At 35.9% G+C, this 14,087-nt stretch overlaps 1 protein-coding gene across 1 annotated transcript in view; it reads left to right on the top strand.

The window, feature by feature from the left end:
- LOC125661721 (transcription elongation factor SPT6-like) overlaps nucleotides 1–14,087 on the top strand; it is a 42,921-nt gene that overhangs the window by 7,076 nt on the left and 21,758 nt on the right. Inside the window, exons 6-18 of the mRNA XM_048893866.2 lie at nucleotides 942–1,035; nucleotides 1,374–1,451; nucleotides 1,699–1,887; nucleotides 3,906–4,007; nucleotides 5,214–5,303; nucleotides 6,545–6,684; nucleotides 7,500–7,726; nucleotides 9,270–9,399; nucleotides 9,600–9,750; nucleotides 11,750–11,845; nucleotides 12,117–12,215; nucleotides 13,067–13,210; nucleotides 13,840–14,082. Coding sequence (XP_048749823.2) covers nucleotides 942–1,035; nucleotides 1,374–1,451; nucleotides 1,699–1,887; nucleotides 3,906–4,007; nucleotides 5,214–5,303; nucleotides 6,545–6,684; nucleotides 7,500–7,726; nucleotides 9,270–9,399; nucleotides 9,600–9,750; nucleotides 11,750–11,845; nucleotides 12,117–12,215; nucleotides 13,067–13,210; nucleotides 13,840–14,082 — 1,783 coding nt within the window. The remainder of the gene's footprint in view (nucleotides 1–941; nucleotides 1,036–1,373; nucleotides 1,452–1,698; nucleotides 1,888–3,905; nucleotides 4,008–5,213; nucleotides 5,304–6,544; nucleotides 6,685–7,499; nucleotides 7,727–9,269; nucleotides 9,400–9,599; nucleotides 9,751–11,749; nucleotides 11,846–12,116; nucleotides 12,216–13,066; nucleotides 13,211–13,839; nucleotides 14,083–14,087) is intronic.

The raw sequence follows: 14,087 nt of genomic DNA, 5'->3' as shown, positions 1-14,087 counted from the left end.
TCCGCAAGTTTATATCTCACCTGAACAAAACGCTCAATTACACTTTTCTGATCAAGTTTTTGTCTATTATCTGTCTGGCATTAACTTATCTCGATCATTTTCATCTTCTTATCAAGAATTATTGGACCAATTTTAAGCAAACTTAGTACATAGAATTTCTGTAGACATGTGAACATTTGAATTTGCCTCTTCAGAAGATTAATGGAATATTTTCTGTAGTTTACCGTGTGATCCTCCGAACAAAAAAAATTGAGGGTTTGTCAAAACAGATTTCTGTATCTTATCTAGCTTCAACTAGACTTTATAATGTTTTTAGGAGGATGTCAAAAGCTAAATAACATTTTTTAAGTGACAGCTTCCCTGCAATGACAACAGTCATATCATACTTAACATGGTTAGACACAGCCATGCTGTTTAGGCCCAAAAAAATTACTCATTTTGTTTTCCTGAGGTAATTCTTTTATAGATATCTATGTAACACTTTAGATGGTTTTAATCGAATTTTATCTTTTTGATCGATTAATTATTGAATGCATACTCATTTATGTGCAAGTGTATAAGAATGATAGTATACATTTAATAGTATTACATATATGTAAGTAATGTGAAGCTATTTTTTTTAAAATTCTATACATGAGAAAGAAAAGGTAACTCGTTCTACAATGAACATAGAAAGGAAAGATAACTCATGCTACAGCCAAGTTAAAAAAAAAATTAATACCTGCCTGCATTCGGAATTTTTGGCCTGAGAAAGTATTTAAAAAATTTGGCCTTACTTTTGATGCAATTGAACTGATCAAGGTCGCAGAAATTTGAATTATTGTCTAATCTGTAGAAGTTTGTATGAATGTGGCACTCATGTGATATATTGATATGAACCCTGCTTGAGTATTAACTCTATTAAGACAGGTTTTATTTATTTTTGATGTTTTATCTGACAGAGCATTACAAGAGGCTCAGGACATCTTTGGTGTGGACTTCGATTTTGATGATATTGGGTACGGAGAGGAAGATGAATTTGAAGAGGAAGATGAGGTATGTTACTACTGCGATGTTATTGAAAATCAAAGTGGAAAGTGAAGGCCTATTGTTGGATAAGGAGGTATATAGACCTAGAATCCAGTGAAATTGAGTTACACACTCCTTGTTCAAGATTTCGTTTACACTGTACAGATATACTGAATATTCGGTATACAGCTGGATGATAGGGATACAGAACAACTATTGGGATACATCAGTGATAATTACGTAATGACTTCAGCATCAGCAGTTGTATTCATAAAACTTCCAAAGTAATATTTTGGTTGAAATGTCTTTTTTGGCAGTGGTGTTGTTGTTTATTGTTAGTTTATGTGTTTGTTGTGTATTTGCAGTATGATGATGAAGACGAGGCGAGACAGAGACCTAAGAAAGGAAGCAAGAAAAAGAGTCTAAAGAAGACGATATACGAGGTAAGACAAGAAGAAACGATTACAGTCGATGTTGAAATTGGTCCTAACCTCAGGTGACTAGAACATGACCGACCCACTTTCTGATTTTCATGCTTAATCCTAATATTGTTGTAAAATGCTAAAATAGTGTGTCAGATGTTATAAGTATGTGTTCAGTCCCTTGAGAAATGGAGAACCCATCTTTGTTTTATTTTTAGAGGGAAAACGGGTCCTTTAAGTTATGTACTCTTACTTTGTCTTTCATTAGGCTTTCGAACCATCCGAAATTGAGCGTGGATTCTTCACAGATCAGGATAATGAGATTCGAATGACAGACATGCCTGAACGATTTCAGCTGCGTCAGGTCCCGGTAAAACCGACAGAGGAAGGTGAGGTTGAGGAAGAATCAGAATGGATATATAAACAGGCCTTTTCTACACCCACAGTCTCACAGCAGGTAGGTGGATCTACAACTTTAAGGAGTGTATATTAGTATAAACAGGCCTGTCTACAAAAAAAAAGTGGGTCTGTTTGTTGACTTATTATGGTATGGTGATTGTATCCGCTTCGTATCTGTCCAATAAGTTCAATACTATGAGACCTAGAATCGCCAATCTTTTTCAAGTAATACATCTTGGGTAGAGGATGGATTGCACTTTAAACTTAGGTCACTGTGACCTCTGATTAATACGATATGGCTAAATAGGGCAAAATCCTGTCCGATTTGTAACTGGGCAATTATTTGATCTAGAAATCATCAAACTTGGTCAGTTAATGCATCTTAAGAAGGTGTGTCACACCCTAAATCAAGGTTACTGTGACCTATAATTAAGATGATACGGCCATATGTGGCATATCCCTTTTTTGAGCTCATGTAGATATGAAACCTAGAATCAGCAAACTTTGTCAGTTTGTTCATTTGTATAGAAATGTAGATTGTTGTTTAAAATTGGATCATTAAAACTTTCAAAATTGTAAGTATTTAAAAAAAAAACCCGATGTTTTAAAGAGGCAGGGGTCGAAATTAACTTTTTCTACCACAGGCTAATTTTAGCCTGTGGGTAAAAAATCCACAGGCTAAAATGAAAACCTACAAGCTAAAATAAAAATAATGAAGCAGTGCTCTTTTTTCATGTTTTTTTAAATCAATGATTTTCCCCATCATTACCGAGCCTAGTGGGTCAACAGGCATCGTTAGGACAAGACACTAAGTTACGTAAGTCAAATGGTGCAATGTTTAGGTCTCTTGATTATCACACCTATTTACCACAAGTCTAGATCCAGTCTTCCAATTTCATGCCACATCAGGGTTGTCACTAGTGATTTTTCAAAGCGACTCCCGGACTCGTGGTTTTATAAGCAGCACGATCATGAGCCCCATGAACTTTTTTGATAATCGTCTACGCAGTGAGCAGTGCACTCATGTCATCACTACAACCCGACCTCAATATGACAATAAATTAATTTAGATAGGACATTTTCATAATTCTGATAAAAATAACTACCGGAAGACTTGGTAAAACATAGACTCCGATTTTTTTTAAAGATAAATGAAAAACAAAATCCTCATACTTGGAATTCAATTTAATCACCCGTATAGGTGAACAGGACTCGTGGCACATGTCTATATTTTTCATCATAATGCGATGCACGATGTCAGACCTCTAAAGCATTTGTTGGACACCGATTTTCTTTTTAAAAAATCATTAAAAAAAAATCCAGAATAACAGAATATGCTGTCTGTTCAATATCTTGAGAACCCTTTGCTTGACAGACATCAAACTTGGTACACTGGTACATCATCAGGAGAAGATGACACCTATTGATTTTGAGGTCGCATGGTCAAAGGTCAAACTGGACATTGGAATATACTGTCCGCTCAATATCTTGAGAACCCTTTGCTTGACAGACATCAAACTTGGTACACTTGTACATCTTCAGAAGAAGATGACTCCTATTGATTTGAGGTCACATGGTCAAAGGTCATGGGTCAAATTGGACATAGGAATATACTGTCCATTCAATATCTTGAGAACCCTTTGCCTGACAGACATCAAACTTGGTACACTGGTACATCTTCAGGAGTTGATGACCCCTATTGATTTTTAGGTCACATGGTCAATCCACTCTTGACATAGGAAGATATTGTCTGCTCAATATTTTGAATTGATGATACTACTCTCAATTAAATGATGTGTGTGTATAACCCTTTTCAATTTTGCACCATGGGGGGGCATATGTGTTTTACAAACATCTCTTGTTTTACTTAAGAGTCAAATATTTTAAAGTATATAAAAGTCCTTGAAAGTAGACTTTAAAATGTCCTCTGGGACATCTCTAGTTGTTGGTTGGTTGTATATTGTTTAACATTCCTCTTGAGAATTTTTAACTCGTATGGAGACATCACCATTGCTGTGTATTTGTGAAAGGAAATATTCAAGCTTGGGTTTTACTGAAGTCTGTCATTATTTGCAGAACTTGCTGGAACAAGAATCTGGTACTTACAATCGCCGAGGACCCAGTATGATCAACAAAATCAAAAAAGCCATCGACTTCATGAGAAACCAGTATTTAGAGGTAGGCCCGTTTCTGTAATCAGTTGTCATCTGTCAGTTGGTCATGTCTATGGTTGTGATCACAGGAAAATGATTATAGTGTAGCATTGTGAAGTATGAAAATTACTAAGGCTTTATTGTACCAGTTCAGTGCGGTGAATTCACCAGAGTTAAAGTCATATTGACATTATGATGCAAGAGATTTATTTGTAGAAAGCTATGGGTTGGAAAGCATTCAGAAAACTTCATATTTTATTTTATACAATATTTTATTATGAATAAAGCATAAATGGATCATAGAGCAGGCATAACCTATACAATTCCTTTCCACTTTGTTTTGAGGGAAGGGTGGATATACTGAAATCTACATTTATTTTGGCTCAACTCAACCATGAGTGTGAATTGTTCCTTTTTCTTGACTTCTTGAGATGCCAGTACAGTTAAAGTAGAAATTTTTTATATAAGAGACACTGATGTTTTAGATTTCAGCACAATTACCATTTATTTATACCTTTACTTTACTCTGAAAACAAACAACATTTTTATATTGTAATTTCCCTTTGTTTTATATTGTGAATGTTGATCTAACAAAAAGCTTAAAGATCAGATAAATCATGGGAAATTTCAGATATTGTGGTGTAGTTTGAAATTTGAGCTGCAGATTTGAGAAAACTACTTGTTTGTGGCATTTATACAATTATATAAGGGGGGGAAAATCATTCAACCATTGTTTGTCTCTGTGTTAGTAAATTTATATCATTTTCAACTTCTGAAGAATTACTGGGCTAATTTTAATCAAATACTCCTCCCAGGTTAAGAAAATTATTAGATTAAAAAAAAAAAAAGCAGAGTCATTTAAAAATCCTAAGGTTCTGGAAATTATAAAACTCACGAAATAGCTTAAAGTGTGCTTTCAAGTTGAAATAATGGCCCCTTCAATAAAGATGAAGCCACAGCAAGGGAGTAAAGGTACATAACAAAATCTTTCAAAAGATCTTATCAAGAACATAGCTAAGCAGCCTCATGGGGTGTACAGATTCAAGTTTGTTCAAACCTTGACCCAGGGGCTGTTTAATTCAGTGTACAGATTCATGTTTGTTCAAACCTTGACCCAGGGTCTGGAATGGGACTCAATAGAAGTCCTTAGTGATTGAATAGTGTTTGTTTGTATCTTAGTGTACACAGTTGTAATTACAGTAACTTGTTATTTGGTGTGTGTGTTTTGTAGGTTCCCTTCATTGCTTTCTACAGAAAAGAATATGTAGAGTCTGACCTCAACATCAATGATCTCTGGAAAGTTTGGCAGTGGGATGAGAAGGTCAGTAAAATCTGGATACTGGACACAACCAGTAACATGGAACAACAAACAATGCTTTACTGCACCACCGAAATAGTTACATAACTCTGTCTTACACCACCGAAATAGTGACATAACTCTGTCTTACACCACCGAAATAGTGACATAACTCTGTCTTACACCACCGAAATAGTGACATAACTCTGTCTTACACCACCGAAATAGTGACATAACTCTGTCTTACACCACCGAAATAGTGACATAACTCTGTCTTACACCACCGAAATAGTGACATAACTCTGTCTTACACCACCAAAATAGTTACATAACTCTGTCTTACACCACCGAAATAGTTAAATAACTCTGTCTTACACCACCGAAATAGTTACATAACTCTGTCTTACACCACTAAAATAGTTATATAACTCTGTCTTACACCACCAAAATAGTTACATAACTCTGTCTTACACCACCGAAATAGTTACATAACTCTGTCTTACACCACCGAAATAGTTACATAACTCTGTCTTACACCACCGAAATAGTTACATAACTCTGTCTTACACCACTAAAATAGTTACATAACTCTGTCTTACACCACTGAAATAGTTACATAACTCTGTCTTACACCACTAAAATAGTTACATAACTCTGTCTTACACCACCGCAGTTACGTAACTCTGTCTTACACCACCACAATTACATAACTCTGTCTTACACCACCACAATTATATAACTCTTTTACACCACCACAGTTACATACACATATTGAGTGATCAGCTTGAATTCCCCTCATTGATTGATTGATCATTTTTATCTTGTTTAATGTCTCTCGAGAGAGATTTTTTCACTATATGGAGACATCACCAAGACCAGTGAAGGGCCTCAAATTTAGGCCTTTGCTCGGCGCTTACGGCCATTGAGCATTGAGGGTTCTTTAGCGTGCCACACCTACTGTGACATGGATCATCCATTTTAAGGTTATCTCTGAGGACCCGTGACATTCACACCTGATGCTGAATGTTTGGCAATGGAACTGTCACTACCTGTTTTAACAGTCGGGATTCGAACCCCGACCTACCACATGCGGGGCGAATGCTCTACTCCTCATTGAGTGTTCAAATGTTCTTGTAAATTTTCAAAGCTGCTGAAGTGTACAGGATTGTTTCCAGATTTTTAAACTACAAATACATCCATTTTTGCTTTCAATAAATCTGTGTATAAGAAATGATAATCATCAGTTTTTTGGGGTTTTGTTTCAGTGGACTCAGTTAAGGTCAAGGAAGCAGAACTTGATAAAGTTGTTTGAGAAGATGCAGAACTATCAGTTTGACACAAACTCTGACCCAGACAAGGTCTTGGAGTCCAATGTACGTCCACTAACAGACGAGGATTTAGACAGGTCAGTGTACATTTCACAGACTGAAGATCTGTTCCAGTCATGTAATGGCAGGGGCATATAGGTAAAGTTGCCCGTTCTTGTCCGTCAATCAATAAGTCATGCATGTAGTTGTAGATTTCCAGTCTTTTTTCGCTGTACATGCAGATACTGAGCTGAAGATTGTGACATAACTAGTTTATGTTCCATGACAAGTGACCTAATTTCAACAGTTATATCCCTAGGAGTTTCAAAACAAATTTCTTAATTTTACTACATTTCCACACATTGAGCTGATATTTGAAGTTTAGCTGTAGATTATTGAGTTATAGATGAAGTGTAAGTTTTGTTTCAGTTGACCTACTTTCAGCAGAATTACTGTGTTTGACTCTTGGGCTTTGAAAATTTCAACAACCTTCTCAGTTTTGCAGACTTTATTTCACTATGCTTTGAGATATTTACAATGTAGAAGATTTTTTGTGCATTGTTGTGTAGTATTGAAGTGTTACAGATCAAGTTTAAGTTTTTGTTCCATTTGACCTACTTTCATCAGGGTTATGACCTATGGACTTAGGAAACTTCTTGGACTTTTATAAATTCAGACCAGCAGATAGATGTTGATGTGTTTTTAAATCATAAATGTGATGAGTTATAGATCAAACTAAATTTTGTTTCAATTTATATAGTAGTAAGTTTATTGGCTGTATTCTATTTTACTTGGTTACTGACTGTAGCTTTTGTCACTTGGACACAAGTAGCTAATTCCACTGTTAATGTGGTGGTCTCCATGATTGTCAGTTCTCTAATTACGCCAACATTCTCTTCTGTTTTTGTTTCAGAGTTAGGAATGTGCAAACGATGGAGGAACTGAAAGACGTGTATCAACATTTCCTTCTCTATTATGGTATGGACATTCCAAAAATGAAGATGGCTCAGATGAAGAAAAAATCTGAGGGTGAAAAGGAGGAGGGTGAAACTGAACCAGAACAGGATCTGGAGCAGTCGGATACCATCAAACACGCCACTCGAAAAACGGGCTACAACATTTGTCAGGAGAAGAAAATTGGTCAGTCAACAACTAGGTCAAATGAAAACAAATAATAAAAAACTGGGTCAAATTTAGATGATGGAATTAGATAATAGGTCAGGGGTCCATTTTACAAAACAACATAAGAAAATATTTTTCAATGTTTTGCCTTTGAGTAAATGATCTTACAATGAACGGGAAAATTCCAGTATGTAAAGCTAGTCGTAAGTTCTTTTGTAAAACATGCCCTAGAATTTGTTCTAATTATTGTAGAAAATAAATCATGTTCACAAATAGGGCATATATAAAAAAGAATCAGGTCAGGTTCATGAGGTCATTTGTGTCAAAGTACCACAATTCAATCTAATTATAAGAAACAGTGCAGTATGTTCCCACTATTTAATTGAATTATAATAAATAGTGTAATAAGTCAATCTGATTAAAATCAGACTTCTTAGATCCACGCCGTATACTCTGCATAAGTAGATCTGACATAACCCTATTAGGGGTCATGTTCAGATGAACTTTATGTCAGCCAATCAGCGCGTCGGCTTTGAAACTGTTGGAGTTTACAATTCAAGGAAAACGGCTGCGAGTGTTTGGTTTGAAAGAAAACACATCACAGTTAAATGTGACGTCACAATGTACCGTTTACGTTGACTGGTGTTATATTCCTCGGGTTAATTAAGTAAACTATTCAAATCGTACCCATCCCTATTCATACATAAATCGCAATTCATAATTAATTTGATTTGGGTGTATTTTATCTCGTACGTTTTGTTGTTTGAATGGACGGAATAGATTAGGCATTATTGCGGAAGTTTAAAATTCCATATGTGAGAATATACAATTTTATAGTGTGCAATAAACTTCGTGGGAAAGCGATTACTGCAACTTGTTTACGAATTGCCGGGAACCGCCTGAATAGCCATCATTGTCTGTATGGCGCAATCTGACTGGCTGATAGTTCTCATGAATATTCCAAGCAAAAGGTCATGTGGACATGACCCCCTATGGGGTTATGTCAGATCCTATTATAGCGATAGTGAGCTTATCCTAGGATCTGATTTTAATTAGATTGTGCAATAAGTTCAAATTTGTTTTTAAAAGAGACAAGTGTTTTGACTTGGGTAAATTGAAATATGAAAATAGCTCAGTACCTTAAGGTTAAAAAATTACTTTGATTATATGAAATAAATAACCAGTTTAATTATGGTAAAATATCTCTACCATGACAGGGTAATTTGATTGCAAACACAGCTACAGAGTTATGTGTAGCTGCAGTAAGTTAGAAAAATGGTCAGTTTCATTTGAAGATTAACTGTGGTCAGTACCAGGCAAGGTCAAAGAAATACGATAAACTAGGTCAAGATTTACCAGATATTGACACGTCAGATCAGAGTAGAATAAAATTCTTTGGATATTTCATTTCCAAGGCAAGTAAAGTATATCATGATAAGAATTGGGTTAAAGTCCTCAGCATGATATTGGTACGTGTTCCTACAACAAAAACGTGGGATTTGTGAATGAGAATCCTATTCATCCAACTTCAGGTGTTTTTTTTTTTTTTTAATCTGTACAGATGATATTGCTGAGAAGTTTGGACTGACCCCAGAGCAGTTTGGTGAGAATTTGCGAGATAATTACCAGAGACACGATGTGGAACAGTATCCTATAGAACCACTGGAGCTAGCCCGGGAGAAAGTCTGTGGGTGGGTAGTGATTCTCCCAAGTAGAGAAGGGCATGAACTGATTGTATAAAACTAAAGATACAATTAGTATTATATCTCCTAGAATTACCTTAAATTTCTCACCTTTATAATTTGGTAAATGGAAGTAATTTTTATCAGTGGTGGTGAACATATAACTCAGTTGATGTTCATGTAACATATTTCTCGTCTCCCTGCTACAGTCAATTTCCCACAGAGGAGGAAGTGTTGTTAGGGGCACGTCACATGGTGGCCATGCAAATTTCCCATGATCCCACAGTTCGACAAGTCGTGAGACAGGCTTACTACGAAAGGGCAAAGATCTCAGTCCAACCAACCAAGAAAGGAATGAAGGTGCTATATTCTGGGAATTTAGGGGGAAAGATGACTGTTTTCAACTCCTTACAATAAAACCATTATTTCAAACCAATATAGCAAACACATACCCAAATCAAACTCCATACAGTAAAATCATTATATCAAATCAATATAGCAAATACATCCCCACATCAAACTCCATACAGTAAAATCATTATATCAACTGATATAGTGAACTCTTGACTACAATCAAGGAGACTTCATCTGTCAAAAATGTGGAATTTTTGTCTACTCTTTAATTACACACAATGACTGTAATCGTGGGAATTTTTGCTGCTTCTTACTTGCACACAAATTCACACTACAACTTCACACATGCGTGTTACTCCTTTGATATCAGTCTCTATACCTCATTTTACTTCGTAATCAAATGTTTATTTTCCTGTAAGTATTGCAAATTAACACTTAGTAAATTCTAGTATATACTGTTAAATTTAATAAATACATATACAGTGGAACCCCGTTATTACGTTCCCCCTTTATTATGTTACTCCGCATATTACGTTGGAATTTCAAAGCACAAAACCATTTCTTAACAAACCTATATAAAATAGACCTCGTTATTACGTTGTCCCAAGATGCCGGGACTCGGTATTACATAAAAATTCCAACAAAAACGTAATAAACCCCTAATTATTCAATAGTGATTCTCAAAATAATAAGCCATTCACACCTTGGCTGCCCCAGGCAGTCACCATGTAAATTTCCTGGTCTGTTAGGGGATTAGAGATGCTTGACTGATCACACTTTGATAGATCTAGCAACATCAATACAGGTGAATACCCCATATCGAAGCCAGTGATAAGCAATTAAATGATGTTTATTAGAAATTGTACTCAATCACATTTTCTTCATTTTTCATATTTTGATGATCAAAGAAATAATTTCTCAACCATATGCATGTTTAGCATCGTGTGATTGCTTTCGATATTAAAACTCTATTTACGGACAGCATGTAGGACAAAATTTATCATATCACAGTTGAAACAGCTTGGATAACGGCTTGGACATAGTTAGGTGAGAAAAGGTAGTGTTCAATTAAAACAATTGTCAGTTATTTTGACATAATAGTTTGGGTGTTGTTAGATTTCGTCCATAAATACGCCGATCAAACTACCCAGTGTTATCAGCCGATTCGTGCAAGGCATTTAGCTCATTGAACATTTTAAAATCCCTTGATATCTTTTTTTGATGTGCACGTGATTTTAGTGCCATCATTTAGTGTTATAAATGTGATCTTAAAATTAGTGCATTATTTTTTAAAAAGTGGATTGCGTTTGTTCTCTGTGTTAATCGTTGGTGAAAAAAGTGTGCAAATATTGGATATCGTGTGCGTTTTGTGTCGTCGTATTGTTGTTTTTTTTGGGGGGATGGGATTTATTAAATTGTGTTTTGTATCATGTAGTAGAGATATAACTTAAGAAAAAGGATGTTTTGTTATTTTTTGTTTTATGTACGAATGTTGAATATGAACCGGAACAAGTTATTGAGAGAAATTTATATGAACGCATTATGTTAAAGTTGAACAAAATGGCGGAAACGAAAGCAGATCTGCAATGCTTATCAAAGCATCCTTATTTATCCTACACAAGAAATAAAGAAACGGGATGAAAACATGAAAAATTACGGACATTTAAGATAAGATGTAAATAAATCAAGTGTCATTGTCTTTAAAACAAAGACAGTAGAGATATGTTCACACACACACCTTCACGGAGTATCAACGGAAGATATACAGTTTCCAAATGATATTTTTAATGGATTTCACTGGGAACGTTTATTACGTTGACCCCGGTAATACGTTATTTTATCGTGACAAAATGGAAAAGGTAATAACGGGGTTCCACTGCATAACAGATTAAGGTTTATCATAGAAATGTGGTGTTTACAATCCTATGTTTAACATGATAGTGTGCCTGCAAGTAAACGCCCATTAAAAGCGTGATGTCTAATGATTGTAAACTTTTTGTCACAGGAGATAGACGAGTCACATTCTTGCTTCAGCATGAAGTATCTAAAAAACAAACCTGTTCGAGATCTCAAGGATGAGCAGTATCTCAAATTGGCCATGGTGAGTCATGTGTTTAGAGGAAAAGGCTAGAAAAACTGGCCATGAAATGTAGACAAGAAGGTTGACAAAACTGGCCATGGTATTTTTGCAAAGGAAGACTGAGAAAATGCCATGTTTCTACATTGTTATAAAGTGTAATATCAGATAAAATCACTTAAATTAATGGAGAAATTTCTGATGAAAGATTCAATATTTTTATATTTATGATAAAGTATATTGAGGAACTGTAAAAGAATTCCATTTGATTTGATGAATCCATGGTAAATTTCAGGCAGAAGAGGATCGTCTGCTAACAATGTCGTTCTGCATTGATGAGGAGTCGGGGAACACACAGACTTATTATGAAGAAATCAGACAGCTTTATTACAGGGTCTGTAATCTGAGGGGTTTAAGGGAGGAGGTGTATTATACCTCCTGAGAATGAAGATCAGGGGCTATCTCACTGTCATTCTGTTTGTCCAGCTTCCGCACAATAGTCATGTACAGTTAAACCTCGTTATCTGGAACTCTATAGGGCTGATGAATAACTTCGAGATATTTGAGGGCTCAAGATATTGAGGTTAAAACACATAAAGAGAATGTTGATGAGACTTCCAACTCGCTTCAACATATCCATGATATTTAAGATATTGATGTTCGAGATAAGGAAGTTCAACTGTATTTGATTTAAAACTGAAAACCAAAAGTTAAGATCCAAACTTTATTCTGTCAAAGTGAGGAATACATGTCAAGGTCAGGGTTCAAATTTTCACCATAGAATATTCATTATTTCACAGAGGTATCTTGTTTTAATTATGAAGTGTAATAACAGATTGTCTCCCTTAGTATTAAGCTTATGTGACTTACATTAGGATCCTCATATTTCATTGTCAAGGGATTTGAAAGCAAGTTAGTGAAATTCATGGCACAAAGAATTGGAATTGAGATGCCATCAGAAATGAATTTGTCAGAGGAATTAGTTTACAGATTTCAATGTACAATAAATACTGTGACTGAATTAATGGGTTGGATGATAATGATTACTAGTTTGAAATGTATGAACTTTCAAATTGATGAAAATTCTGAAATGCTCCAGTTGTCAGAGAACCACCCTCCCCCTCCCCCCCCCCCCCCATTTTGCAAATGTTTTTGGCATTGTGAAGGGACAGCCCCATTTTACAACACTATATTTAATTTGACATAAAAGATCATCTGTTCAGAAATTAGATTTCCGTTTGACAGGATGAGTTTAGCCACCTTGTCCAGCAGTGGAATCTCCAGAGAAGCCAGGCTCTCGAGCGCGCCCTAATGAAGCTGTTGTACCCACAGATGGAGAAAGAACTCAGAGCTAAACTTTTATCCGAGGCCAAAGATGGCATTGTGAAGGTGAGACTAAACGGATCCTTGATAAGTACTGGTGTGGTATTGGGTAATTCCACTAAGGGGGGTGAGAGTCAGTCTGGGACGAGGTTTGTCCACGAGGTAGAATTCCCCTCTCCCGCATGAGTAAATATTGAAGGATTATTATCCACATTACAGTGCAGTACAAGTAATTCAGGAGCTTTTAGAGAACAATGCAATTTTTTTTTCACTATGTAAAGTATTCAATAGAAAATATCTATATACGACGTTATAATCAATGAAGTCGCAGAAGTGTAAGACCAAAAAATCTCACATGGCTGTCTCACGTGGGTAACGTCAGTCTTATACTGTTGAAAATGTGCGAAAAAATCTCACATGGCTGTCTCACATGGATAACATCAGTCTCACACTGGTGATTATATGAGAAAGTGACCTCCTACACTCATCCAATGTTTGTACTAATTTAAGGTAAAGAATTAAAATTATCAACTGTAGCATTGAATACATTGAAAGATTTCAAAGTTTATAAATATTTGGGGGAAATGACCAGAATTTGTGTAAGTTTTAGTCAAGGTTTTATCTGGGCTGTTTTGATACCTTTACCTTCAGATTTGACCTTGGACATTTCCGCTTGACTAATTTTGTTTTCCTAGGCATGCTGCAGGAAGCTGTATAACTGGCTTAAGGTGGCACCGTACCAGGCTGATCAACAGCTGGAGGACAATAACTACGAGGAGGAGGGCTTGCGTGTCCTCGGGATCGGCTACTCCACCGACCGAGACACAGCCGCCTTCGGAGTCCTTATCGACCCTGAGGGTCAGGTTACAGACTTCCTGCGGCTCGAGTACATTTGTATGCGGAAAAATGCATTCAGGGAAGTGGATCGCAAAGGAAAGGTATG

This window comes from Ostrea edulis, chromosome 1, assembly GCF_947568905.1.
Source record: "Ostrea edulis chromosome 1, xbOstEdul1.1, whole genome shotgun sequence".
Classification (NCBI taxonomy): Eukaryota; Metazoa; Mollusca; class Bivalvia; order Ostreida; family Ostreidae; genus Ostrea; species Ostrea edulis.
Note: the sequence above shows the minus strand (reverse complement) of the source record. Positions and strands in the feature narration are given on the sequence as shown.